The sequence below is a fragment of the Pavona decussata genome, unplaced genomic scaffold, assembly GCF_977016875.1.
Source record: "Pavona decussata unplaced genomic scaffold, jaPavDecu1.1 SCAFFOLD_25, whole genome shotgun sequence".
NCBI classification, from domain to species: domain Eukaryota; kingdom Metazoa; phylum Cnidaria; class Anthozoa; order Scleractinia; family Agariciidae; genus Pavona; species Pavona decussata.
In genome coordinates this window covers 3,094,371-3,119,819 of record NW_028145448.1, presented here as the reverse complement: position 1 = coordinate 3,119,819, position 25,449 = coordinate 3,094,371, and the positions used below count along the sequence as shown (strand labels likewise).

The 25,449-nt window shown below is 40.4% G+C and overlaps 1 protein-coding gene across 2 annotated transcripts in view; it reads right to left on the bottom strand.

Annotated features, from left to right (window-relative positions):
* Positions 1–25,449, bottom strand: part of LOC146485819 (uncharacterized) — a 63,474-nt gene that overhangs the window by 15,968 nt on the left and 22,057 nt on the right. Inside the window, exons 1-23 of one of the 2 annotated variants that reach the window (XM_085103173.1) lie at positions 17,905–18,037; positions 13,560–14,258; positions 12,107–12,247; positions 10,384–10,551; positions 9,429–9,569; positions 8,751–8,902; positions 8,236–8,435; positions 7,365–8,062; positions 7,132–7,272; positions 6,305–6,472; positions 6,044–6,184; positions 5,751–5,902; positions 5,431–5,630; positions 4,210–4,907; positions 3,980–4,120; positions 3,646–3,813; positions 3,385–3,525; positions 3,092–3,243; positions 2,051–2,250; positions 838–1,535; positions 608–748; positions 271–438; positions 10–150 (exon numbers count right to left, since the gene is read on the bottom strand). In XM_085103173.1, the coding sequence (XP_084959299.1) occupies positions 10–150; positions 271–438; positions 608–748; positions 838–1,535; positions 2,051–2,250; positions 3,092–3,243; positions 3,385–3,525; positions 3,646–3,813; positions 3,980–4,120; positions 4,210–4,907; positions 5,431–5,630; positions 5,751–5,902; positions 6,044–6,184; positions 6,305–6,472; positions 7,132–7,272; positions 7,365–8,062; positions 8,236–8,435; positions 8,751–8,902; positions 9,429–9,569; positions 10,384–10,551; positions 12,107–12,247; positions 13,560–14,246 (5,637 nt within the window). In that variant the 5' untranslated portion in view covers positions 14,247–14,258; positions 17,905–18,037. Of the gene's footprint in view, positions 1–9; positions 151–270; positions 439–607; positions 749–837; positions 1,536–2,050; positions 2,251–3,091; positions 3,244–3,384; positions 3,526–3,645; positions 3,814–3,979; positions 4,121–4,209; positions 4,908–5,430; positions 5,631–5,750; positions 5,903–6,043; positions 6,185–6,304; positions 6,473–7,131; positions 7,273–7,364; positions 8,063–8,235; positions 8,436–8,750; positions 8,903–9,428; positions 9,570–10,383; positions 10,552–12,106; positions 12,248–13,559; positions 14,259–17,904; positions 18,038–25,449 lie in introns of those variants that run through there. The other variant, XM_085103174.1, reaches the window with a different exon arrangement.

The window sequence follows — 25,449 nt, the reverse complement described above, 5'->3', positions numbered from 1 at the left end:
GTATTCTACCTTGTATCCCTCTTCCCAGTTGATCCAAAGACATCCCCTGGTCAAGAAACACCCTACAGCCTGACGTGCTACATGAGGTATCCAGCCTTCTTCACGCAACTGCCGCATTACTGCATCAATCCATGGAAATCCAGTCGTACCCTGATAAAAATGCAATACACAAATGTACACACAATTATTAGCACATCGTTCCTTCATGGATTACTCTTTCATCTCTGAGAAATGTATACAGCAACACTGATCATGTGTCATCAGGCTTACTTGCTTCCACCTCTGAAGGGCTTCAGGATTTTCTTCCCAAGGAAACTGAACACTCAGAGGGTTGTTCTCCATCTTATGCAAGCTTGGGTTGCTACTGGCCATCGTGAAGAAGAACTCTCGTAGTAGAAGAGGTTCATGAAATGAGACAGGCGGCATTTTCCCCTTTGCCTGTTAACAAAAGACAACAATCTGTTACGGAACTCCCCAAAAACTAACTCAGTTCTCAAGATATTATTCCGGGGAACTTAACTCTCCAGTGACTATACTTCCAAGAGAAAAATAAGTTGTGTTATTCTATTTGACATTTTATAAAATACGAAGTCTAAAAAAAGCATACCTTGGCGTAAGTGTCTGTTAGTCGTTGCCACATCATTCTAGCTGATAGACATCCAAATCGCAAGTAAGGACTTAAGTGGGTGGGAGATGATGCCATCGACGCTGCACTTAACGGCACATCCTCAAAGTCATTTTTCACAAGCTGAACAAAACGCAAACAAACAAAAGTTAGATTAACTTACACCAACAGGTCAAAGCGTCAGTTTCTTTTCCAGATGAGACATCACTTACCTGTCGCTCCAAAAGGACAAGTCTCCTCAGGGCCTCTTGTTCTCCTCCTTTCCAATGAGATGAGCTTGTTACCAATCGACTGTCTTTCACTCCAACCTCATTCAATTCAGGCACTCCAAAGTTTGCGTAATGATCAACAGCCACTGGTGTCACACAACAACCAAACAATCGTCTGTCCACCTCTTTTACTGGTTTAGGTACCGCCAGCATATCCTCCTCCACAATTCTCATCAACTCTTCAAATAGCATGGGTGCAACTCCCTGGTTGGCATGTAAAATCTGGCCTGGCTCAAACAGTGTGTGCGATGTTTTGCTCACCACTTCAACCCCAGCTTCCTCTGCTAAGTGTCGCACAACAGCATCCCTCTGAGCTCCAAACGGCTCACTGTCAGTTTCAAAGCTAAGGCGTGACACTCCCCACTCTGTGAACAGCTTTGGAAGCACGTCTACTTCCCTTCCACGTACCACAAATAGACGTGATCCCAGCCTCGCCAGCTGACTGTCCAAATCCCTCAGGCTTTCCAGTAAGAAGTTCCAACGGTTGGCTGAAATCTTGCTGTGTCTAGCTGCTGTAGTGTCCAACACATACACTGGGTAGAATGTACCACTTCCTTCCAGAGAGGAGCGCAATGTTGGGTTGTCATGGAGCCTCAGGTCTTTTCTAAATAAGTGCACACTGGTGTGTCGTTTTTGTTTAACTACAACACAAATAACAAAAACAAAATAAATCCCACAAAATACTTTATTTGGGATACACCTAAGTTGCCGTCCATATCGGTCTGTCTTTATTTCCGCTGGCTTCACTTAGTTTTCAAGAAGAACGAGACCAAAATATATGGCAAGCGAAAAAAGCAAAAACAGAGGGCAATTAAAAAACAGAGGAAAACAAGCGCTTTGAAGCAAGAAACAAACATAGCGTGGTTCCCGGCTAAAATTGAAGGCAACATGGCAAAAATTCAGGCTATTTTCAGCAAAACGAAAAATCCACCTAAAATTCAACACAGAAAGGTTACGCTGTTCTCTGACTTTATTCAATGTCAGATTGAAACGCTCATGCAGTTTTGAGCGGAATGAAAAATTCGGTCTAACATTCGTCATATGACGGTTTTGCTCTACGCCCTTCAAGTTAGGTACGTCAAATATGTATTGTTGCTTCCAAATACAAACTTGTATAACTACAGTGTCTCTTAAGCTAGGGACATAAACTATTCACCTGCAATGTTGGCACCAACACTCTGAGCCAGCTCTTTCAGCTTCTGTACACATATCTTCCTCTGCTCTTGGTGGTCGGCAAGTGGTAGTGGATAGTCCTTACCCACCATACATCCAGCAGCTTGTTGAACAGATTCAGGAGCTTTCCATGGCTCAAACACGTATTCTGTTGGCAGCCCCTTCACTTCAGGCACGTATTTCCTGGATAAGAATTGGGGGGACACGATTAGCCCAGTGTTATTGCCATTTATAACCCACCCATTAATTTTCGCGCGATTTTATTGGCTACTTTACGTCACGAGGTGCAAATTTACAGGACGGTTATCACGCAATAACCTCCGCCTGCGTTGATATTTGCCTTCGCATTATTATTGAAAAGAAACAAAGCCAGCGGAAAAAAGCCAGCTTAAGAGTTTCACCTTTTCATCTTTGTTTTTTCACATGGAAGAAAAACAAACTCGTTTAGTAGATGTCCAGTCATTTTTACAGCAAAAAGCTGGTCGAAATGCCGTTCCGGAAAGAACAAAAATGTCAACAAAACATGCTGTCGACGTCTTTGAAGGTGCAGAAAGTTACGAGTAGACTTTCAGATTTAGTCCTACGCAAACTGAGTCAGTTTGTCAAGTTTTGGTCCAATCACAGTGAAAATAAAGTTCCTGTAAACCAATTAAATGTACTTGTTTACGTCAATCGCTCGCATCCGCCATCAGATCAGCACTGGCTTTTTTACGAGCGGTTTTCGCGCGATATAAAAATTAATGGAAGGGTAATAATAAAATAAATAAACCTTTTCCTGCCTTGCTGGTATGTCGGCTGATAATGTCCAGGGCTGAGAGATTGTCCTCAAAATTTCACATTTGCTCTCGAAGCCTTGCTTTTCGGCCAATCATTCATTTTTCGGACAATCTCTCAGCCGCGGACATTGATCAGCCGACATACCAGCCGCCTGAAGGGGTTTATTAACTAAATAACAGACATATCAAGAAATATCTAATTTATTATTAAATTATCAATGCAATGAAGGACATGTCGGGATTGTTACCTCACATAATTTCCAGAGGGATCAATCTTCTTTCCAACTTCTACCGGACAGAACCAAGGAACATGTTTTTTCACAAAAGTACTTCCAGACAGCCACAGCCAATTTCCAACGTTAAGACTCCACTCGGCATCCAGCTGAAGCTCGTCAAACACCTAAAGATCAATTTCAACTTCTTAGCACCTCAACCTTTGACACAGAGATCTACATCTACTTTAAAATGTTTTCTAAAAGACTATCTTAGTAAAGTGGGAACAACTGTTTTGCACACCCATTTTGTTATCACAGTATTCTACCTTGTATCCCTCTTCCCAGTTGATCCAAAGACATCCCCTGGTCAAGAAACACCCTACAGCCTGACGTGCTACATGAGGTATCCAGCCTTCTTCACGCAACTGCCGCATTACTGCATCAATCCATGGAAATCCAGTCGTGCCCTGATAAAAATGCAATGCACAAATGTACACAAAATTATTAGTACATCGTTCCTTCATGGAATACTCTTTCATCTCTGAGAAATGTATACAGCAACACTGATCATGTGTCATCAGGCTTACCTGCTTCCACCTCTGAAGGGCTTCAGGATTTTCTTCCCAAGGAAACTGAACACTCAGAGGGTTGTTCTCCATCTTATGCAAGCCTGGGTTGCTACTGGCCATCGTGAAGAAGAACTCTCGTAGTAGAAGAGGTTCATGAAATGAGACAGGCGGCATTTTCCCCTTTGCCTGTTAACAAAAGACAACAATCTGTTACGGAACTCCCCAAAAACTAACTCAGTTCTCAACATATTATTCCGGGGAACTCAACTCTCCAGTGACTATACTTCCAATAGAAAAATAACTTGTGTTATTCTACTTGATATTTTATGAAATACGAAGTCTAAAAGCATACCTTGGCGTAAGTGTCTGTTAGTCGTTGCCACATCATTCTAGCTGATAGACATCCAAATCGCAAGTAAGGACTTAAGTGGGTGGGAGATGATGCCATCGACGCTGCACTTAACGGCACATCCTCAAAGTCATTTTTCACAAGCTGAACAAAACGCAAACAAACAAAAGTTAGATTAACTTACACCAACAGGTCAAAGCGTCAGTTTCTTTTCCAGATGAGACATCACTTACCTGTCGCTCCAAAAGGACAAGTCCCCTCAGGGCCTCTTGTTCTCCTCCTTTCCAATGAGATGAGCTTGTTACCAATCGACTGTCTTCCACTCCAACCTCATTCAATTCAGGCACTCCGAAGTTTGCGTAATGATCAACAGCCACTGGTGTCACACAACAACCAAACAATCGCCTGTCCACCTCTTTTACTGGTTTAGGTACCGCCAGCATATCCTCCTCCACAATTCTCATCAACTCTTCAAATAGCATGGGTGCAACTCCCTGGTTGGCATGTAAAATCTGGCCTGGCTCAAACAGTGTGTGCGATGTTTTGCTCACCACTTCAACCCCAGCTTCCTTTGCTAAGTGTCGCACAACAGCATCCCTCTGAGCTCCAAACGGCTCACTGTCAGTTTCAAAGCTAAGGCGTGACACTCCCCACTCTGTGAACAGCTTTGGGAGCACGTCTACTTCCCTTCCACGTACCACAAATAGACGTGATCCCAGCCTCGCCAGCTGACTGTCCAAATCCCTCAGGCTTTCCAGTAAGAAGTTCCAACGGTTGGCTGAAATCTTGCTGTGTCTAGCTGCTGTAGTGTCCAACACATACACTGGGTAGAATGTACCACTTCCTTCCAGAGAGGAGCGCAATGTTGGGTTGTCATGGAGCCTCAGGTCTTTTCTAAATAAGTGCACACTGGTGTGTCGTTTTTGTTTAACTACAACACAAATAACAAAAACAAAATAAATCCCATAAAATACTTATCTGGGATACACCTAAGTTGCCGTCCATATCGGTCTGTCTTTATTTCCGCTGGCTTACGCTTAGTTTTCAAGAAGAACGAGACCAAAATATATGGCAAGCGAAGAAAGCAAAAAACAGAGGACAAAAAAAAAAAAAAACAGAGGAAAACAAGCGCTTTAAAGCAAGAAACAAACATAGCGTGGTTCCCGGCTAAAATTGAAGGCAACATGGCAAAAATTCAGGCTATTTTCAGCAAAACGAAAAATCCACCTAAAATTCAACACAGAAAGGTTACTCTGTTCTCTGACTTTATTCAATGTCAGATTGAAACGCTCATGCAGTTTTGAGCGAAATGAAAAATTCGGTCTAACATTCGTCATATGACAGTTTTGCTCTAAGCCCTGGAGGTTAGGTACGTCAAATATGTATTGTTGCTTGCAAATACAAACTTGTATATCTACAGTGTCTCTTAAACTAAGGACATATAAGCTATTGACCTGCAGTGTTGGCACCAACACTCTGAGCCAGCTCTTTCAGCCTCTGCACACATACCCTCCTCTTCTCTTGGTGGTCGGCAAGCGGTAGTGGATAGTCCTTTCCCACCAAACATCCAGCAGCTTGTTGCACAGATTCAGGGGCTTTCCATGGCTCAAACACGTATTCTGTTGGCAGCCCCTTCACTTCAGGCACGTATTTCCTGGAGAACATTGGGGGAAGACAATTAGCCCAGAGTTATTGCCATATAACAGACATATCAAGCGATATCTATTTTATTATTAAATTATCAATGCAATGAAGGACATGTTGGGATTCTTACCTCACATAATTACCAGTGGGATCAATCCTCTTTCCAACTTCTACCGGACAGAACCAAGGAACATGTTCTTTCACAAAAGTACTTCCAGACAGCCACAGCCAATTTCCAACGTTAAGACTCCACTCAGCATCCAGCTGAAGCTCGTCAAACACCTAAAGATCAATTTCAACTTCTTAGCACCTCAACCTTTGACACAGAGATCTACATCTACTTTAAAATGTTTTCTAAAAGACTGTCTTAGTAAAGTGGGAACAACTGTTTTGCACACCCATTTTGTTATCACAGTATTCTACCTTGTATCCCTCTTCCCAGTTGATCCAAAGACATCCCCTGGTCAAGAAACACCCTACAGCCTGGCGTGCTACATGAGGTATCCAACCTTCTTCACGCAACTGCCGCATTACTGCATCAATCCATGGAAATCCAGTCGTGCCCTGATAAAAATGCAATACACAAATGTACACACAATTATTAGTACATCGTTCCTTCATGGATCACTCTTATATCTCTGAGAAATGTATACAGCAACACTGATCATGTGTCATCAGGCTTACCTGCTTCCACCTCTGAAGGGCTTCAGGATTTTCTTCCCAAGGAAACTGAACACTTAGAGGGTTGTTCTCCATCTTATGCAAGCCTGGGTTGCTACTGGCCATCGTGAAGAAGAACTCTCGTAGTAGAAGAGGTTCATGAAATGAAACAGGCGGCATTTTCCCCTTTGCCTGTTAACAAAAGACAAGAATGTGTTTCAACTTGGAAATTACAGAACTGTCCAAAGCCTAACTACCGTAAATGTGCGAATTAGCGCCCCCCCTTGAGGGTAAAAATACTAAATCAGTACCCCCAACTCTTCCCAAGGGACAAAAATATGGTATGCAGTACAGGCATGTTTAGTAAATAAACCAAACAGTACAAATCTTAGACCATTAAACTCTTGCAGGTTTTCTTCTCATTCCTTTGAGGGAAATATCCATGTGAATGCATAGGCCCTAGCTTTTTGTAAGTTCCTCGTGAAACTTTACACCCATTCCCCTTACAGATTCGTTTCAGTTTTCTTACTTTTTGTTACAGTTTGTGTTTACTTGAAATATAAAAAATATTAGTGTGAGGCCAGAATGTGAAAAACGAAATAAGTGCCCCTTCAAATAAGCACCCCCTTCTCGACCCAGCAAATTAAATAAGGGCCCCAGGAGCTAATTTGAACATTTACGGGAAGTCGTTCAAATATAATATTGACAGGAAGTGAACTCTCCAGGGTCTACCATTCAATGAAACACAATCACAAACACCACTTCAAAGGGAGCAATAAGTTGTACCACTCTTCTTAACCTTGAGGAATGAAACAATACAACTCTGTGAAAGTTAGTAAAATACAAGATACCTTGGCATAAGTGTCTGCTAGTCGTTGCCACATCACTCTAGCTGATAGACATCCAAATCGCAAGTAAGGACTTAAGTGGGTGGGAGATGATGCCATCGACGCTGCTCTTAATGGCACATCCTCAAAGTCATTTTTCACAAGCTAAACAAAATGCAAACAAATGAACAAAGTTACTATGACTTACATCAACATGTCAAAGTATTTGTCTCCCTGGTAGATGAAACATCACTTACCTGTTGCTCCAAAAGGACAAGTCTCCTCAGCGCCTCTTGTTCTCCACCCCTCCAATGAGATGAGCTTGTTACCAATTGACTGTCTTTCACTCCAACCTCATTCAATTCAGGCACTCCAAAGTTTGCATCATGATCAACAGCTACTCGTGTCACACTGCAATCAAACAATCGTCTGTCCACCTCTTTTACTGGACTGGGTACTGTCAGCATATTCTCCTCCACAATTCTCACAAACTCTTCAAATAGCATGGGTGCAACTCCCTGGTTGGCATGTAAAATCTGGCCTGGCTCAAACAGTGTGTGCGATGTTTTGCTCACCACTTCAACCCCAGCTTCCTCTGCTAAGTGTCGCACAACAGCATCCCTCTGAGCTCCAAACGGCTCACTGTCCGTTTCAAAGCTAAGGCGTGACACTCCCCACTCAGTGAACAGATTTGGAAGCAGGTCTACTTCCCTTCCACGTACCACAAATAGACGTGATCCCAGCCTCGCCAGCTGACTGTCCAAATCCCTCAGGCTTTCCAGTAAGAAGTTCCAACGGTTGGCCGAGATCTTGCTGTGTCTAGCTGCTGTAGTGTCCAACACATACACTGGGTAGAATGTACCACTTCCTTCCAGAGAGGAGCGCAATGTTGGGTTGTCATGGAGCCTCAGGTCTTTTCTAAACAAGTGCACACTGGTGTGTCCTCTTTGTTGCACTAGAAAACAAATAAAAAGAAAGACATAAATGCCTGAGGTAAGTTTTTCTGCAATGCACCTTTGAAGTCACTGCTTAACATGTCTTAATGTGTCTGTTTCAATTTACAACTTTAAAAGGTACTTGAATGACATCTGTGTCTGTTGAACTATCGATATTAAACTTAATATTCACCTGCATTGTAAGCACCAACACTCTGAGCCAGCTCCTTTAGCCTCTGTACACATACAGTCCTCTGCTGTTTGTAGTCAACAAGTGGTAGTGGATAGTCCTTACCCACCAAACATCCAGCAGCTTGTTGCACAGATTCAGGAGCTTTCCATGGCTCAAACACGTATTCTGTTGGCAGCCCTTTCACTTCAGGCACGTATTTCCTGTAGTGGAAATGAGTATCTGTGAGTCATGGTTAATTTGATTTAAATTTTAATTAGAGCTTGTCAATCACGTTTAGTTCTTCCCTGGTGGGGTTGAACCTTTTGGTTATGTAATTATGTCATTCCAATTTTTGAGTCAGTGTGTCAAGTCCCATAATGGCCGCTAACTATGTATCTGGCAATTGAGTAGCTGTTTCTGGTGTGGGGATGCCCTTGATTATGCTGTACATGTTCAGTTCATATAAAAATATTTCAAAAAAAGGTGACTTGTAATGACACATATTTGCAATTTTATATTAGTGCACAGGGGTTTACCTTGTGTATTCTCCCATTGGATCTATCTTCTTTGCAGTTTCTACTGGGCAGAAGAAGGGCAAGCTTTGTTGATGAAAAGTGTTTCCAGAAATTGACAGCCAACTACCTGCATCCACGCTCCACTCGGCATCTAACTGTAGCTCTCCAAACACCTATCAACATGAAACCTTTATTGATCAGCAGGATCAATCATACACTCTGTATACATTAGTCACTTTGTCAAAGTAAGAATGTAGTGAAGAAATAACAAGGACTGAAATGGGGATTTGAATGGATGATCAAAGCAGTCATCACATTGTTCTAACAGGTTTTAGTATAAATCTACTAGTGTTCTATCACGAATGCCGTTCTCTGATTGGCTACGCTACTCGCTATCTATTCTGTGATAGATAGTGAGTAGCGATTTTCAACAAAATGGCGCCTGCCTCTTCGCATTTTCGAAGTGTCTGCGATGAGGAAATAGATAATTTACTTGTTTAGTTTTGACCGACTAGTAGATTTATACTAAAACAATTAGATTATTCGCTCTCCATTTCTATGCGTGATAGCTGATTCGGGCTGCGCCCTCATCAGCTATCACGCGATAGAAATCTCGAGCTCATAATCTAATTGTTAATTAGAACTGAACAGAGAGAAATTCCTGCTGTTTATGCAATATAATCCACTGAGTGATTTTACCTTAAAGCCATGCTCCCAGCTGATCCACATACACCCTCGTGTAAGAAAAGTACCAACAATTTGTCGGGCTATATCTGGAATCCATCCCTCCATGCGCAACTGATGCATAATGGCATCAATGAATGGGAAGCCTGTTTGGCCCTATAAGGATAACATAATTTATTGCATATTAGGATTACCATACAGAAGGAGAAGAATCACAAAGCAGTTAATAAATGGACATGTATTTTTTACAATCATTAATTAAAACAACAATTATACTATTTAATGTAGTAATACTAATAATACAGTAACAATCTCATGCACATCAAATGACCCTTTATCACAGTCTATATATAATGCACTGTGGTCATGAAAGCATTGCACCGACCATGAAAGTCGAGTGTGCCTGGTGAAACCTAAATTTCGCTCACACCGAAATCTCTAAAAATTTGAAACCTGCACAGATGGACATCCCCAAAATTTGACATTATTTTAGGGGCCTTGAACTGCCCAAAGTAAATTTTGAGATGTCGAGGATCCAATGGATTGTAAATAACAACAGCAAGAACAAGCAATCATTTATTCTGCAACACTAATACGTATACTTGTGTATCTCGTAGACATAATGAGTTCACTTTTTCCGTGTACTTTCTTGAACTAAAAGTTACTGTAGTGCTTTTTGCGAAAAGTATTTCACTTTGTTATCATGGGTTTCTTCAAAACTTTCGGGGCTGTTAACCCTTTAACCCCTAACATCAAATAACAAATTCTCCAATTTGTCACCATACTGTACCGTACATGTCCTGGGGGGTTGGGGGGGGGGGGGGGGTTATTAAAATACCAAGACCTACCTTGGGTTATCATATCCTTAATTCTCATGACCTCAGGGGTTGAATAAGCACTAATATTACGAGGAGAAATTTGATGCTGATCACAGTTAGGGCTTACTTTTTCCACTTCCACATACACTTACCATTTTCCATTTTTCCACGGCAGTAGCATTGTCTTCCCAGTTGATTTGCAGACAAAGTGGGTTATTCTCCACTTGGTTTAAAGTGGGATTATTGCTGCCAAGCACAAAATAAAAATCTCTCCAAAGTAGTGAGTGGAAAAGTGACAATGGAGGATTATACTGCTTTGTCTAAAAGATGGGAAAAAATAAAAACATTTCAAACAGACAGAAATTTACCATACTGTAAAATCCCAAATTTAACACCTCCCCCCGCCCCCCACAAAATTAATATAATCCCCCAAATCCCATATGCTAAAATCCTTCCCACAATAAACTATTGAAAACATGAGCCCATGGACTGTTACCTAATGTTAGCTGTTTTGCGTCACTGCCAACTTAAGTGCATTACACTACTGTAGGCAATTCTTCTGACTTGCAACTTGTCTCGCAGTTTTGTTGCACCATTGTGACTTAAGTTACACAGATTGTTGCCTTGTGTAACATGCTTTGAAATGAACATGCCTAGCAATGTTTTTGTTGCAGTCACCGTAGCATGAAGTAGAACCAACCTCTACTTCTCAGGAACAGCAAAAATAATTTGTAAGACATGTCAATTTCAGGGCGTGTTACACTATGCAACAATTCGTGCACCTGGTGTTGCAACAAAATTGCGAGGCAAGTTGACAGCAGTTTTCTATGGCCTTTACTCTGATAGACCATTAAATGACGCCAAAAAACATTCAAAACTTGGCAGTGAATTGCAGGGGGGGGGGGGGGGGGAGGGGGGGGGTCTGAGGGAAACTGCGAGGCGGCTCTACCTAGAGGGTCAAACCATTACCATTTCACTTACCAAAATGTTACCTAAATGGTACCCCTTCACACCAAGAGGGGGGTCTCCCCTATATAGGCTATAGGTTTGTGTGGCCCCAAAGGGTATGGTTTCTTAACTGTTTTGGTCCAAAATAGAGTAAAGATTTTAGCCATTTTGGTCTGAAAGTCTGGATTTTAAAGGAACAGGTAAGGATTCTAGAAACCAGGTCTGAAAATGAACATGGATTTCAGAGGCCAAGCATCCATTTCTCAGACTTCTGAAAATATTTTGGACCTGAAAAACTATTTTAAATCCACAAAATTTATGACCAAAAATTCAATTTTTGATAAATTTGAAAGCAAAAACATTTTAACTTTTCCAAGATTAAGAAACACATTTCAATAGTTAATGAGAATGATGTATTGTCCAGTGAGTGACACAGGCATACTCGGAAAAAGGAAATCCGAGTGCTCCTATCAGGAGTCGAATCTAAGACCTCCCGATTACTATTTCGGATTCTCTACCATTTGCAGTGCTCAGTCTACAGTGGAATATGCTTGGACATTTTTTTGTGTTCTGTCAGTCCCATTTGTTGAAATCCTGGATATTAAACATGCCAAGCCTGATAAGTATTTTTTCAATGACAGAGGTGGTAACTCTTCAGTGCAAACATGCAAAATGTGTTCCATAAAATTCTGAAGATTTAAAAATTCAGCTTTCAAAATATTCAATAAAAATGTAGTTTCTGTTAAGGACGATAGTGTACATAAAATACCGGCCGTTAGTTTTCCAGCCAAGTAAATTATTGGAACTGAGTAACAGGTCCCCATTAAATCTTAAATGACGGGGTAATATTATTATTAATGATAAACAACAAACTGGCAACTAAAAATAAATGAAATCACAACTGTCAAGAAGACCCGTTACACATACATTTTGGTATGTTTCTGACAAAGCATGGTAAAATGTCCTTGGAGAGAGGCATCCAAATCGTAGGTATGGGCTCAACTTGTTCTTGGAACCATGCAGGAATGCTTCACTTGCAGACTCCTCTTGAAAGTCACTATCAACCATCTAAAAATTCACAATCATTTAAAACAAGAAATTGGTATTCAAGAGTCACATGAAACAGGTTACAGAAAAACAGTACTGAAAAAAAAAAATTATTAACAACAACCATCTTCCTCTTGAACTGTACCAGTAACAAAATCCTTTATAATTCTGCTTTGGAAAGTAGCCAAAACTAATATACTCGAACCGGACCCATGAAACCACAAAATAGATGGTGGCCTCTGCCTGCACCCCCCTTCCTCAACCTCAAAAGATGGTGTCTCTATTGCATAGCCACCCCTCTATCCAGCAGTCAAAAATGACAGCGAGATTCAAATCTCACTTTTCTTGTTTATCTAGCAACGATGACTCTTACTACCTAAATAAATCTGCTTCAACTCAAATTTCTTCGATAACCCCCCCCCCCCCCCCCTCTATCCCCGACAAGGTGGGTCCTCTTCGAACAAACTTGTTATGGTCGGTTCCCTTAGTTCTCTGAGTGAAACTATTCAAAATACAACTGGAATGTGTCCACAAACGTGTTTAATAACAGTTTTGTTCGTATGTGCAGTTCCAGAAAAAATCCATACCCACCCCGAGGAAGGTCATTATTTGGAAATTCCTAGGGGGAGGGGGGTCTTAGAGGCCAAAATTTTAGAAGCAAAGTATCAAGCTAAACTGGAATTTCCTGGGGAGAGGGGGGTGCAAAACAAAAGCCCTCTGTGAGTGGGAGTATGGATATTTTCCAGAACTGCACAAGAATTATTGTTCTTTTTAGTTTTAATTTTCTTGGGGAGGTGGGAGGCCAGGGGGAAAGCCCTCACAACCCTAGGTTTCCGCACTTAGGGTACAAGGTTGCATTCATAAGACAACTACCAATTAGCCCCCTGTTTTTAAAATTTCCTGAATCTGTCCCTAAATCTGACTTACTTGGGCGAAAATTCAAGGCAACGGTAGAGGCCGTCTACTTACAGCGTATAAAATAAATAATAATAAATCACGTCATTTAAGTGTCAATGTATATATTTAGCGTAGAACAATAATTGGGGACACTTTCCAGATCAAATAAGAATTTAGAAGTGTTGGTTTTTTAGAAGAGGGGAAAACTGGAGTACCCAGAGAAAAACCTCTCGGAGCAAGGACAAGAACCAACAACAAAATCAACCCACATATGACACTGAGTCCGGGCCACATTGGTGGGAGGCGAGTGCTCTCACCACTGTGCCATCCCTGCTCCCCTAATGAACCCAGTAATATGTCACGGGCCACTAATTCTCAAGAATGACAAACATTTATGACATAAGCCTGTAAATTACAGGTTATTTAATAAAAATACCTCTTGAAGCAAAGTGTCTAGATTTCTCAAGGCCTCAGTCTCTCCACCACGCCATGTTTCTTTGCATGTGACCTTGGACTTGTCAATTCCAAGATCCTCAACGGATGGTACATGGCAGTCCTGGAACAAGTTCCCTTCGTTCAACAGAGAAGATAGCATATCATGATTCACTGTTGCTGTGGGAGATTCTGGTAGACCAATTGTGGAGACAACATCAAGAAAGTCGTCAAAAAGCACTGGTGCCTCGTTGTTGTTTGCCTTGATGACCTGCTCGACATTGTACAGCGTGTGTGAGGTACAAGAAACTACCTCTACACCAACGCTCTCTGCAAGATGAGTGATGACAGCATCTCGCTGTTTACTAAATGGCTCGCTTTCCCTTTCAAATGTTAGCTTGGTGACATGTAAATTCTTCAGCAGCTTTGGTATAACTTGAGCTGGGTACCCCTGCACGACAAGAAGCTGAGAGCCAATCCCTCTCAAACTATTATCCAAATCTTCTAAGCATTCAATCAAAAAATTCCATCGATTTGCAGAGATGTTTGGATCAGGGATAAATGGCGGCAGGATGTACAGAGCGTACAGGTCATCACTTCCTTTGACTGCCTCACACAAGGCAGGGTTATCATGGAGTCGGAGATTTTTACGGAACCAGTGAAGTGCTTTTCTTGGTTTCTCTTCAGCCATCACATACTGTAACTGAGGAGTCAAATGTGTAAAATTTAACTTAAAGGAAAGGAAATTTCATGAACAGCAATAATTTCAATTTAACTCCAAAGAGAAGGTCAGATCTGGTAATAGAAATAAGAGTACTGATTTCACATTATAAAAGTCAGACAAAAAAGGTTGTCCACCCATCAGTCACAAGGTGCATCTCCAAATTAACAGAATTTAGGCAAAACACTCAAAATGTGACCCTCAACAGGACAAACATGGGCATGCTATTTTAACATGCTAAAAAAAATAAAAATCCTTTAACATGTGCTAGAACCATGTCATGTTACACGCCTCATTAAAATTTTCTTTTGTCTCATACCACACGGTAAGACAACGGAGCAGCAGAGTGTTAATGGTTGAAAAACAAAAGCACTGTGCAAAATGGCACACAAGTGAGCAAAATGGCACATTAACTGTGTCAAAACATACACTAACAAGCCAATCGATTGCTTTGAATAGCAAGGAAAACACAGTGACAACGTGCAGGGAAAATTACACATACCTAAACTATAGTTTTAACAATCAGGCCTTCAGGAATGCTCTGTTTCTAATGACTTAATTATTACTTTAAAAATCATTTTCCTTCACGATTTACATTCAGTTAGCCTGTCATTTACATGTAACACACTGCTTAGAACATTAAAGTTTAGCATGTTGCATGTTAAGTCGTGTTAACCGAATTAAAACTACCGTGACACTCTTTGTTTTCCTTATTGCTGCGGAGCAAGCGCAGTGAGTGAGCAGCAACATAATCTGGATTCAAGAAAAAGATTAAATGAAAAGTATGTATGTAGACTGCGACAAATTTTCAAATTCATCACTTTTTACCAGAATGCATTGCATTTAACCAGAATGCACTACACCACGAACAACTCAAATAAAACACGAGAACTTTGCTCAGTGCTTTGTTTTCGCACAAATATTTTCGACGAAAAAGGTGGCATGCCGGCCAAAACCAAACAGTAAATCGAAAGAAGAACTACTAAGGAATACTCAACAGTTTCAACAGTGCCGAAATCCGAGAAATAATGATGAAGAAATTGTGCTTGAAGGACAAATTGTCGTTTTATCCAGCCAACCAGTTAGCAGACATCTCAAATCATTATTCAAGCGACAGACTTTCTGCATAATTCTGGAGTACTTCTGGGAATTCAACTCACTAAAAATTACAGGTTTGATTGTGAATTAATTTGTACTGAAATACTATTCCAATTGACTGATTCTTCATATTCTGAACAGTTTTTGTGAAAATTTTGTAAAAAGTGCTCTGCGCGGGTCAATAAATTCGCTTCAAAATGGACTTGTAGTTTCTTCTTATCGCTTGCGCATCTCTCATCTCAAACTATTAAGAGTTATATGCGTTTCTTTCTTAGGGGTAAACAAAGACTTATCTGAATAAATTTTACATTTAAGAAAGCTTTTTGTCTGTTTTTCTTTCTATTTTCATTGATGAAACGTGACAACTGCGTAATCTTGCATAAAAATTCACCCATGTGTCGCGAGGATCAAATTTCATCAAAACTTTACTTTCAAGTTAAACTTCGTTTCTTGGAAAATTTTGAATTGGTTACTAGTGTATTTTACTCCATAATGAGTGATTTTAACTATTTTAGACCAAAGGGGTGTTGGTTTTTTTGCCCTGTATTTAGTTGTATATTTTTACTGCTAATAATAAATTATTGTTTTCACATTCACGAATAATTTCTTTTAGTATATAAAAGATCAATGTCTTATAAACATGGCAGTCAACTGACATACTTTTATCCTTTAACACCAGAAGCTAAAATAATCCGCACTGACTTGGATACACCATTGTTATAGTTACCAATGATAGGTGATGTCAGAATCAACGAAATGTGCCACAACATTACTATCTTTGAGATACACTAGACAGTTAAATATGCGCATATGCTGTGTCAGATGTTGTGCTTAGTGTGCCATGTCATCACATCCATGCCTGCGTCATCACCTTTTTGCTGGTTTTGCGCGTGCAGAGTCAGAAATTTAAATAATAATGTTGTCTCTTGTTTTTCTCAGACTATTTAATTAAGTCAGCCTTTCAACAGGAAGTTCCGGTATAAAAGGGGCCTGGCCTGGCCATTCTCACCTTCAGTTGTCAATCAACCATGAGACGGTAAACAACTGACAAACAACATGTTTCTTTTTTTATGACCCTTACTGGTAAAATTGGCTTATTTTCAGAATAAACCCTGTTGAAGAAATTAGACCTTGATATCTTATATCGATGCGGTGATATTATGAAATTTTGAAGCATATTTTTTCAGAGGATGCTTGAGACAACAAGTTGCCACGATTAATTGTCTAAATGTCGCCTAAATTTACATATCACGCCCACAAAGGTGTGAGATGAAGGAGGGGGTGGCCCTTTTATAGCGGAACTTCTTGTTTAATCAAACAAATGTTTGTTTTCATCAACAGAGTTGATAAGCTGATTTGGCCACAGGAGGGAGAGGTTTGAGTGCTGACATTTGACCGTTAGCCCTTCCCCAAAACGAATCTGAGCACTGATGACCGGCTAACGCACGAAACGTCACTGTTGATAAAACATTTGTTTGCACTCACAAATGATGCAGCATCACACCAGTTGACTAACCACATTATTCGAATTTTTCTTTAAGACACATGCTCTGGGATGCGATGAAAAACAAAAACTTACAAACCTACAGTATACAGCTGTGTGCTGTATGTCATTTGCGTTGTTGCTGCCCTAAGGGCATCCCGCGTAATTAGGCTCAAACTATCCACAGTGTCCTTTTAAGTCAAAGTTCGAGAGCATTTCCTTTACGCAAACCTTTGAAGTACAAATTTCACTCAAACAAATTTGTGCATTTTGTTGATTTGGCTGCTAACCGAAGGTAAGTTCAATGTGAGTGGCTAAGTGTGGAAGGAGCGGAATTACCACATCCGGTACACAGGTGTTTTTGTGAATAGTCAACACGGCATTTGCCAACAACTGATTTCCAATTCTCAGCTAAGCCAGCGACAAACTCAAGCTATACACGCTCATAACTTCAACCACCATTTGAAATCACCGATATCTGTCGCGATTTGCCTGCGATCATATTGCCCATATACCCGGGCCCATATATTCCTGACAAAAAACAAACAACAGTCACAAACATTTCGCATTGAGCTAAGGAGTTGAGCATATAACTCGCCTATGAGACATGCATATTGGGACACCGCACATAAATTTATAAACTTAAACACGATTCAATGTAGTCAAGGCGATCTATTAATTAAATAATCTTTTTATAAGCCATGCAGTTACGAGCAAGAAATCAATACAGCTGAGGCCAAGGAAGTTTGTGTTTGAACGAGATCGCCGATAAAATTCCTCCTAATAAGTCGTCATCACCCCAAAAACGGATGTCTGGAAGGCTTACGAACAGTTATTAAAGCTGGTAACTCTCAAAAACGAATGCTAAGAATAAGAAAACGACAATTTATGCCCAAGGATAAAAAATTCTCGAAGCAAATTGACAGCTGCGCTTTGAAATCCTTGGTCTGTATGTTCCTGAAAATTCTCATAAATTTAAGCTTACTACATTGGAAATGTTCCCATTTTCTGGTTAGAATTTAGCAATTTAACAATAAATTCTCTCACCACGAATCCTCTTGAAACTGATGCCAATGTAAATTTGCGAAAAAGCCCCTTCTGCGACTGCTATCGACTTCGAAGGAAACTGACTCACATCTGCGTGCAGGGCATCACGCAAACTGATTTATATGATATCGATAGGGTGTTGATTCGATCAATTTGTACAGCGGATGCAGTCTGCGCGCGTGTTTTGCCTCTATGTTTTGTCTGACAGGAAACCGTGATCTCCAACTCACGTTTTTGGAACCTGTTTGTATGGCCTTTCCTTTTCTTCGTTATATAAAGCTGAAAAAGGCCTGCGGTCATCTTGCTTAAGCCGCAAAAAGACCTGTATTGTTGTATTAACAATTGCATAAACTCGGAATATGGTTAAAACTCTTCATGGCCTGATCCCTCTATTAAAATTTGACTCTAGCTGTTTGGCTGTTTGTCAATTTGTTTTCAAATGTATTTTGAAATAAAAACGTGGAGTAAGTATATTATGCAATTTTACGCTTAAAGAACTTTACTTTAGGAAGTCGTTAGTTTCTGCAGGCATTATCTTACATAACAACAGGGCCTTTAAAAACCATACCAGGACATTGCTGAGACTGAGCCAAGGAATGTTCCATGTTTTTAGACAGCACAGCCATTGTATCAGCTGTTTTATTTTGCGTTCTGTCTAAAAAGATTCACAAAATCCATAAACCTTTTAAAACACTCTACACAAAGCATTCAGTTTACACTTCAATCTACATTTCACATAAAGTCATATTAGTAACAAACCCCCTCCCCCACCCCCCATCTTCATCTGTGAACAGTAAAAAACGTTACTCGGGGTGGTTAATTACAAGTTTGCGCCAGTCGCCAGAAGCATGTAAGTTACATAAGGGACACTGAGATAAGAGATCAGTGCAAGAATGAACTCTGATTTTTTCCCAATGGAATTTGGTGAACTGATCAGGACCAGTATTTTAGTGCGAGTGGAATCCACTGATATGATCCCAGTGATGAACTGATTAGGACCCCATTTTTTTTAGCATGTATAATTCTGAACTGATTATGTAAGACTACAAATACACGCGAGTAATCCCTTATTTATATTACAGGCCTCCCGCGTTAAAATTTCGGTGGAGTTTCTTTGTCGTCGTCTTCATCGAACTCAGACTAGTCACAAATGTGCATACAATATTATACATTAAACCTGGATTAAAAGCCTCTTATCCCCTCATAGCTATGATAGAAGGCTTCTTTCAGCGGGCATATCGTTTGACATGTTTTAGACTCAAATATACCTTTGGCACAAGGAACATTTTTGGAGCTGGTGTTTGCATTCTACTCTCAATTTGTCATCTGTAAAGTTTATTGAACGGTAAACAGGTCAAAACAGCCTTGAACTTCTTCAATAATATCAATAATATTACCTTGAGGGGGTCCTGGAATACCATTCGTTTTTGATTTTGTGTTTTTTGTTTTTTTGCGTGCTTGCCGTTTCGCATAACATTTTCCTCTGCTTTTCGGACCAAGCTTTTATTTCCCTGTATAGTCGCTGTGAAATCAATTAAAACCCATACACTTTATTTTGAATTATTTCGTGCATCTCACGAGCGAGAAGTTAGTCCAGTCCGGGCACCTCGACCTCCACTCTCTTGTCACGCAAGTCCTCCGTGCCGTGAGTTGCGTGACAAGACAGTAGAGGGGCCAGCACTGGACTAGCGAGGAGTGAGATTGCTCTACAATTTTCAGGCATAATCTTATAAACAACAGGGCGCTTATCATCCAGGACATTGCTGAGACAGAGCCAAGGAATGTTCCATGTTTTCAGACAGCACAGCCATTGTATCAGCTGTTTTATTTTGTGTTCTGTCTTCAAAGATTCACAAAATTCATAAACCTTTTAAAACATTCTACACAAAACATTCAGTTTACTCAGTTCAATCTACATTTCCCATAAAGTCAGATTAGCTACGAACCCCCTCCCCACTCCCCATCTTACTCTGTGAACAGTAAAAAACGTTACTCAGGGTGGTTACTTACTTGCGCCAGTCGCCAGAAGCATGTAACTTACATAAGGGACACTAAGATAAGAGATCAGTGCAAGAATAAACTCTGGTTTGTTCCCAATGGAATTTGGTGAACTGATCAGGACCAGTACTTCAAATTCCTTCAAAGTGGAGCACACCATTTTGTCCACAAAACATTTATTTTATACTCCTCTATCTACATGTTCCAATGCAATCTTAAGACTTGCCTCAACCCACCCCCACCCCCACCCCCACCCCCACCCCCTTCATCTCATCTGTAAAAACGTTGCTTGCACCAGAAGCAGCATGAAAGTGAAAGTTGTATCAGGAACTCCTAAAGTTAATCTTATGTAACAGACAGTGAGACAAGAGGTCAGTACAAGTGGAATCCACTGATATGATCCCAGTGATGAACTGATTAGGACCCCATTTTTTTTAGCATGTATAATTCTGAACTGATTATGTAAGACTACAAATACACGCGAGTAATCCCTTATTTATATTACAGGCCTCCCGCGTTAAAATTTCGGTGGAGTTTCTTTGTCGTCGTTTTCATCGAACTCAGACTAGTCACAAATGTGCATATAATATTATACATTAAACCTGGATTAAAAGCCTCTTCTCCCCTCATAGCCATGATAGAAGGCTTCTTTCAGCGGGCATATCGTTTGACATGTTTTAGACTCGAATATACCTTTGGCACAAGGAACATTTTTGGAGCTGGTGTTTGCATTCTACTCTCAATTTGTCATCTGTAAAGTTTATTGAACGATAAACAGGTAAAAACAGCCATAAACTTCCTCTATAATATTACCTTGAGGGGGTCCTGGAATGTAATTTTTTTTTGTTGTTTTTTTTTGTTTTGGCGTGCTTGTGTTTCGCACAAAAGTTTCCTCTGCTTTTCGAACCAAGCTTTTATTTCCCTGTATAGTCGCCGTGAAATCAATTAAAACCCACTCACTTTATTTTGAATTATTTCGTGCATCTCACGAGCGAGAAGTTGGTCCAGTCCGGGCCCCTCTACTCTCTTGTCACGCAAGTCCTCCGTACCGTGAGTTGCGTGACAAGACAGTAGAGCGGCCAGCACTGGCTAACAAGAAGTTAGTTGCTCTACAATTTTCAGGCATCATCTTACATAACAACAGGGCGCTTATCATCCAGGACATTTCTGAGACTGAGCCAAGGAATGTTCCATGTTTCCAGACAGCACAGCCATTGTACCAGCTGTTTTATTTTGTGTTCTGTCTTCAAAGATTCACAAAATTCATAAACCTTTTAAAACATTCAACACAAAGCATTCAGTTTACTCTTCAATCTACATTTCCCATAAAGTCAGATTAGTTACAAACCCCCTTCCCCACCCCCCCATCTTCATCTGTGAACAGTAAAAAACGTTACTCAAGGTGGTCACTTGCGCCAGTCGCCAGAAGCATGTAAGTTACATAAGGGACACTGAGATAAGAGATCACTGCAAGAGTGAACTCTGATTTGTTCCCAATGGAATTTGGTGAACTGATCAGGACCAGTACTTCAAATTCCTTCAAAGTGGAGCACACCATTTTGTCCACAAAACATTTATTTTATACTCCTCTATCTACATGTCCCAATGGAGTCTTCAGACTTGCCTCAACCCACCCCCCAACCCCACCCCCTTCATCTGTAAAAACGTTGCTTGTGCCAGAAACAACATGAACGTTATATCAGGAAAGAAAAAAAAAGAACGAAAGTTATATCAGGAACTCCTAAAGTTAATATTATGTAACAGACACTGAGACATTAGAAGTCAGTGCAAGAATCCGGTGATGAACTGATTAGGACCCCATTTTTTTTAGCATGTATAATTCTGAACTGATTATGTAAGACTACAAATACACGCGAGTAATCCCTTATTTATATTACAGGCCTCCCGCGTTAAAATTTCGGTGGAGTTTCTTTGTCGTCGTCCTCATCGAACTCAGACTAGTCACAAATGTGCATTATTAAATTATTTATTAAACCTGAATTAAAAGCCTCTTCTCCCCTCATAGCCATGATAGAAGGCTTCTTTCAGCGGGCATATCGTTTGACATGTTTTAGACTCAAATATACCTTTGGCACAAGGAACATTTTTGGAGCTGGTGTTTACATTCTACTCTCAATTTGTCATCTGTAAAGTTTATTGAACGGTAAACAGGTCAAAACAGCCATGAACTTCCTCAATAATATTACCTTGAGGGGGTCCTGGAATACCATTAGTTTTTGATTTTTTTTTTTTTTTTTTTTTTTTTTTGCGTGCTTGTGTTTCGCATAACATTTTCCTCTGCTTTTCGGACCAAGCTTCTATTTCCCTGTATAGTCGCCGTGAAATTAATTAAAACCCATACACTTCATTTTGAATCATTTCGTGCATCTCACGAGCGAGAAGTTGGTCCAGTCAGGGCCCCTTCTACTCTCTTGTCACGCAAGTCCTCCGTGCAGTGAGTTGCGTGACAAGACAGAAGAGCGGCCAGCACTGGACTAACAAGAAGTTAGTTGCTCTACAATTTTCAGGCATCATCTTACATAACAACAGGGCGCTTATCATCCAGGACATTGCTGAGACTGAGCCAACGAATGTTCCACGTTTTCAGACAGCACAGCCATTGTATCAGCTGTTTTATTTTGTGTTCTGTCTTCAAAGATTCACAAAATTCATAAACCTTTTAAAACATTCTACACAAAGCATTCAGTTTACTCTTCAATCTACATTTCCCATAAAGTCAGATTAGTAACAAACCCCCTCCCCCCCCCCACCCCATCTTCATCTGTGAACAGTAAAAAACGTTACTCAAGGTGGTCACTTGCGCAAGTCGCCAGAGGAATGTAAGTTACATAAGGGATACTAAGATAAGAGATCGGTGCAAGAATGAACTCTGATTTGTTCCCAATGGAATTTGGTGAACTGATCAGGACCAGTACTTCAAATTCCTTCAAAGTGGAGCACACCATTTTGTCCACAAAACATTTATTTTATACTCCTCTATCTACATGTCCCCCGGACATGTCCCAATGGAGTCTTCAGACTTGCCTCCCCCACCCCCTTCATCTGTAAAAACGTTAGTTGTGCCAGAAGCAGTATGAAAGTGAAAGTTTTATCAGGAACTCCTAAAGTTAATCTTATGTAACAGACACTGAAACAAGAGGTCAGTGCGAGTGGAATCCACTGATATGATCCCAGTGATGAACCGATTAGGACCCCATTTTTTTTAGCATGTATAATTCTGAACTGATTATGTAAGACTACAAATACACGCGAGTAATCCCTTATTTATATTACAGGCCTCCCGCGTTAAAATTTCGGTGGAGTTTCTTTGTCGTCGTCTTCATCGAACTCAGACTAGTCACAAATGTGCATTATTAAATTATTTATTAAACCTGAATTAAAAGCCTCTTATATCCTCATAGACATGATAGAAGGCTTCTTTTCAGCGGGCATATCGTTTGACATGTTTTAGACTCCACAAGGAACATTTTTGAAGCTGGTATCTGTAGAATGTATTGAACAAGAAACAGGTCAAAACAGCCATGAACCTTGAGGGGCTCCTGGATTGCCATTTTTTTTTTTTTTTTTTGCGTGCTTGTGTTTTGCATAACATTTTCCTCTGCTTTTCGAACCAAGCTTTTATTTTCCTGTATACACTCGAGTTTCTTTGTCGTCGACTTCATCGCACTCAGACTAGCTAGTCAATGATTGGAGTCTAAAACATGTAAAACGATATGGCCGCTGAAAGAAGCCTTCCGATCATGGCTATGAGGGGAGAAGAGGCTTTAATTCAGGTTTAATGAATAATTTAATATGCACATTTGTGACAATATGCCGTTGGCACAAGGAACATTTTTAGAGCTGGTATTTGCATTCTATTCTCAATTTGTGTACATCTGTAAAATGTATTGAACGGTAAACAGGTCAAAACAGCCATAAACTTCCTCAATAATATTATCTTGAGGGGGTCCTGGAATGCCATCTTCCTTTTTTTTTCTTTTTTTTTTTGGGCGTGCTTGTGCATGTATTTCGTTTAACATTTCCTCTGTTTTTCGAACGAAGCTTTTATTTCCCTGTATAGTCGCCGTGAATTTCATCAAACCCATACACTTTATATTGAAATCATTTCGTGCATCTCACGAGCGATATTTTGGTCCAGTCCGGGCCCCTCAACTCTCTTGTCACACAACTCCTCCGCGCCGTGAGTTGCGTGACAAGACAGAAGAGGGGCCCCGCAGCACTGGACTAGCGAGAACTGAGATTGCTCTGCAATTATTTATGCACATTTCCTGAATGCAAGGCTACTCTTCTACAACACAGAACATTGATATTTGTCGGAAAGTTACATGAACCGTGCCAAAAAAAAAAAAGAAAAGAAATCGCCAATTCATATATTATAAAGGAGGCAGGTTCACATTTCTTTCGGCATCCTGTCCTCCGTTGTTAGGTTTTTTTAAAAACAATCGTCTATTTTACGCTGTACAAAGAGCAGATGAAAATCTGGTTGGGAATTTAGACATTGTCGCGAAAGTCTGAGCTCCTAGGAAAGGATAAATTTTACGCTATGAGCAGTCTTATTTTAATTAGGGAATTGTGAAGCGATTGCCCCACGCGAGAAAATTAATTCCGCGAGGAGAAGCGACGCCACGCGTGGACGGATTGGCTTTACTATCACCAAGAAAAATAAGGGACTCTTCCCAGGGGTTGTCACCTACATATCAATTATAAATATAACTCATCTAAATTATTGTAGGATGAAGAACGACCCCAAAACTTTTCAAAGCAACTTCTGAACGAAAGAAGACTGTCTACTGTGTAAGGGGGGGAAGGGGGGGTGGGAGAGCTGAGTGCATCGTTTTTTCATTGCTACTGAGCTCTATTGAATAGCGACACGATTTCAACGTAGTTTTACTGCATCGATACATAGCTGTAATAAGAAAGTATACACATACAATTCAACTCTCTTTATTTACAATTATATACTTTCAAGGTTGAAACAGCTGTCCGTCTATCCATTTGGAAAGGTAATTTGGGCACCGTAAAGAGATTCGAAGGGCTATCGCTCGAATCGTCTGCAATCGAATCTCTTTACCTTATCTGTTGATAAAATCAAACATTCGTTTTCAATCCCTACAGAAGCAGCACCACAGTTTCTTTCGAAACCCCCGTGTCCATTTTGAAGCTTACTTGCTCTTACTTTACCTATTAAACCGACCTCAATACGCTAAGCTACACATGTACTATACTGAATACCATTGTATTTGGTCAAGGAAGGAACATTTGCTCTTCCAACACTTGGTCAAAAGCTTTCTCTTCCCAACAGTGCAGTGCCTTAGAACAAACTACTCTGTAGCTTACATTTACACGTAAACACGGATAAAAGTGAACTGCGTTGGCTGAAGAATGTTCGGTAATTGTGCTACACGGTACTGCCGTACACTAGTTCAATTTGCATGTCTTCCGTGTATTTACAAAATACCTTTCCAAACCTTACTCTAGCCCTGTCCAAGCGTGTGAATGGGGAATCAGACTTCGCGCTTCTCTTGG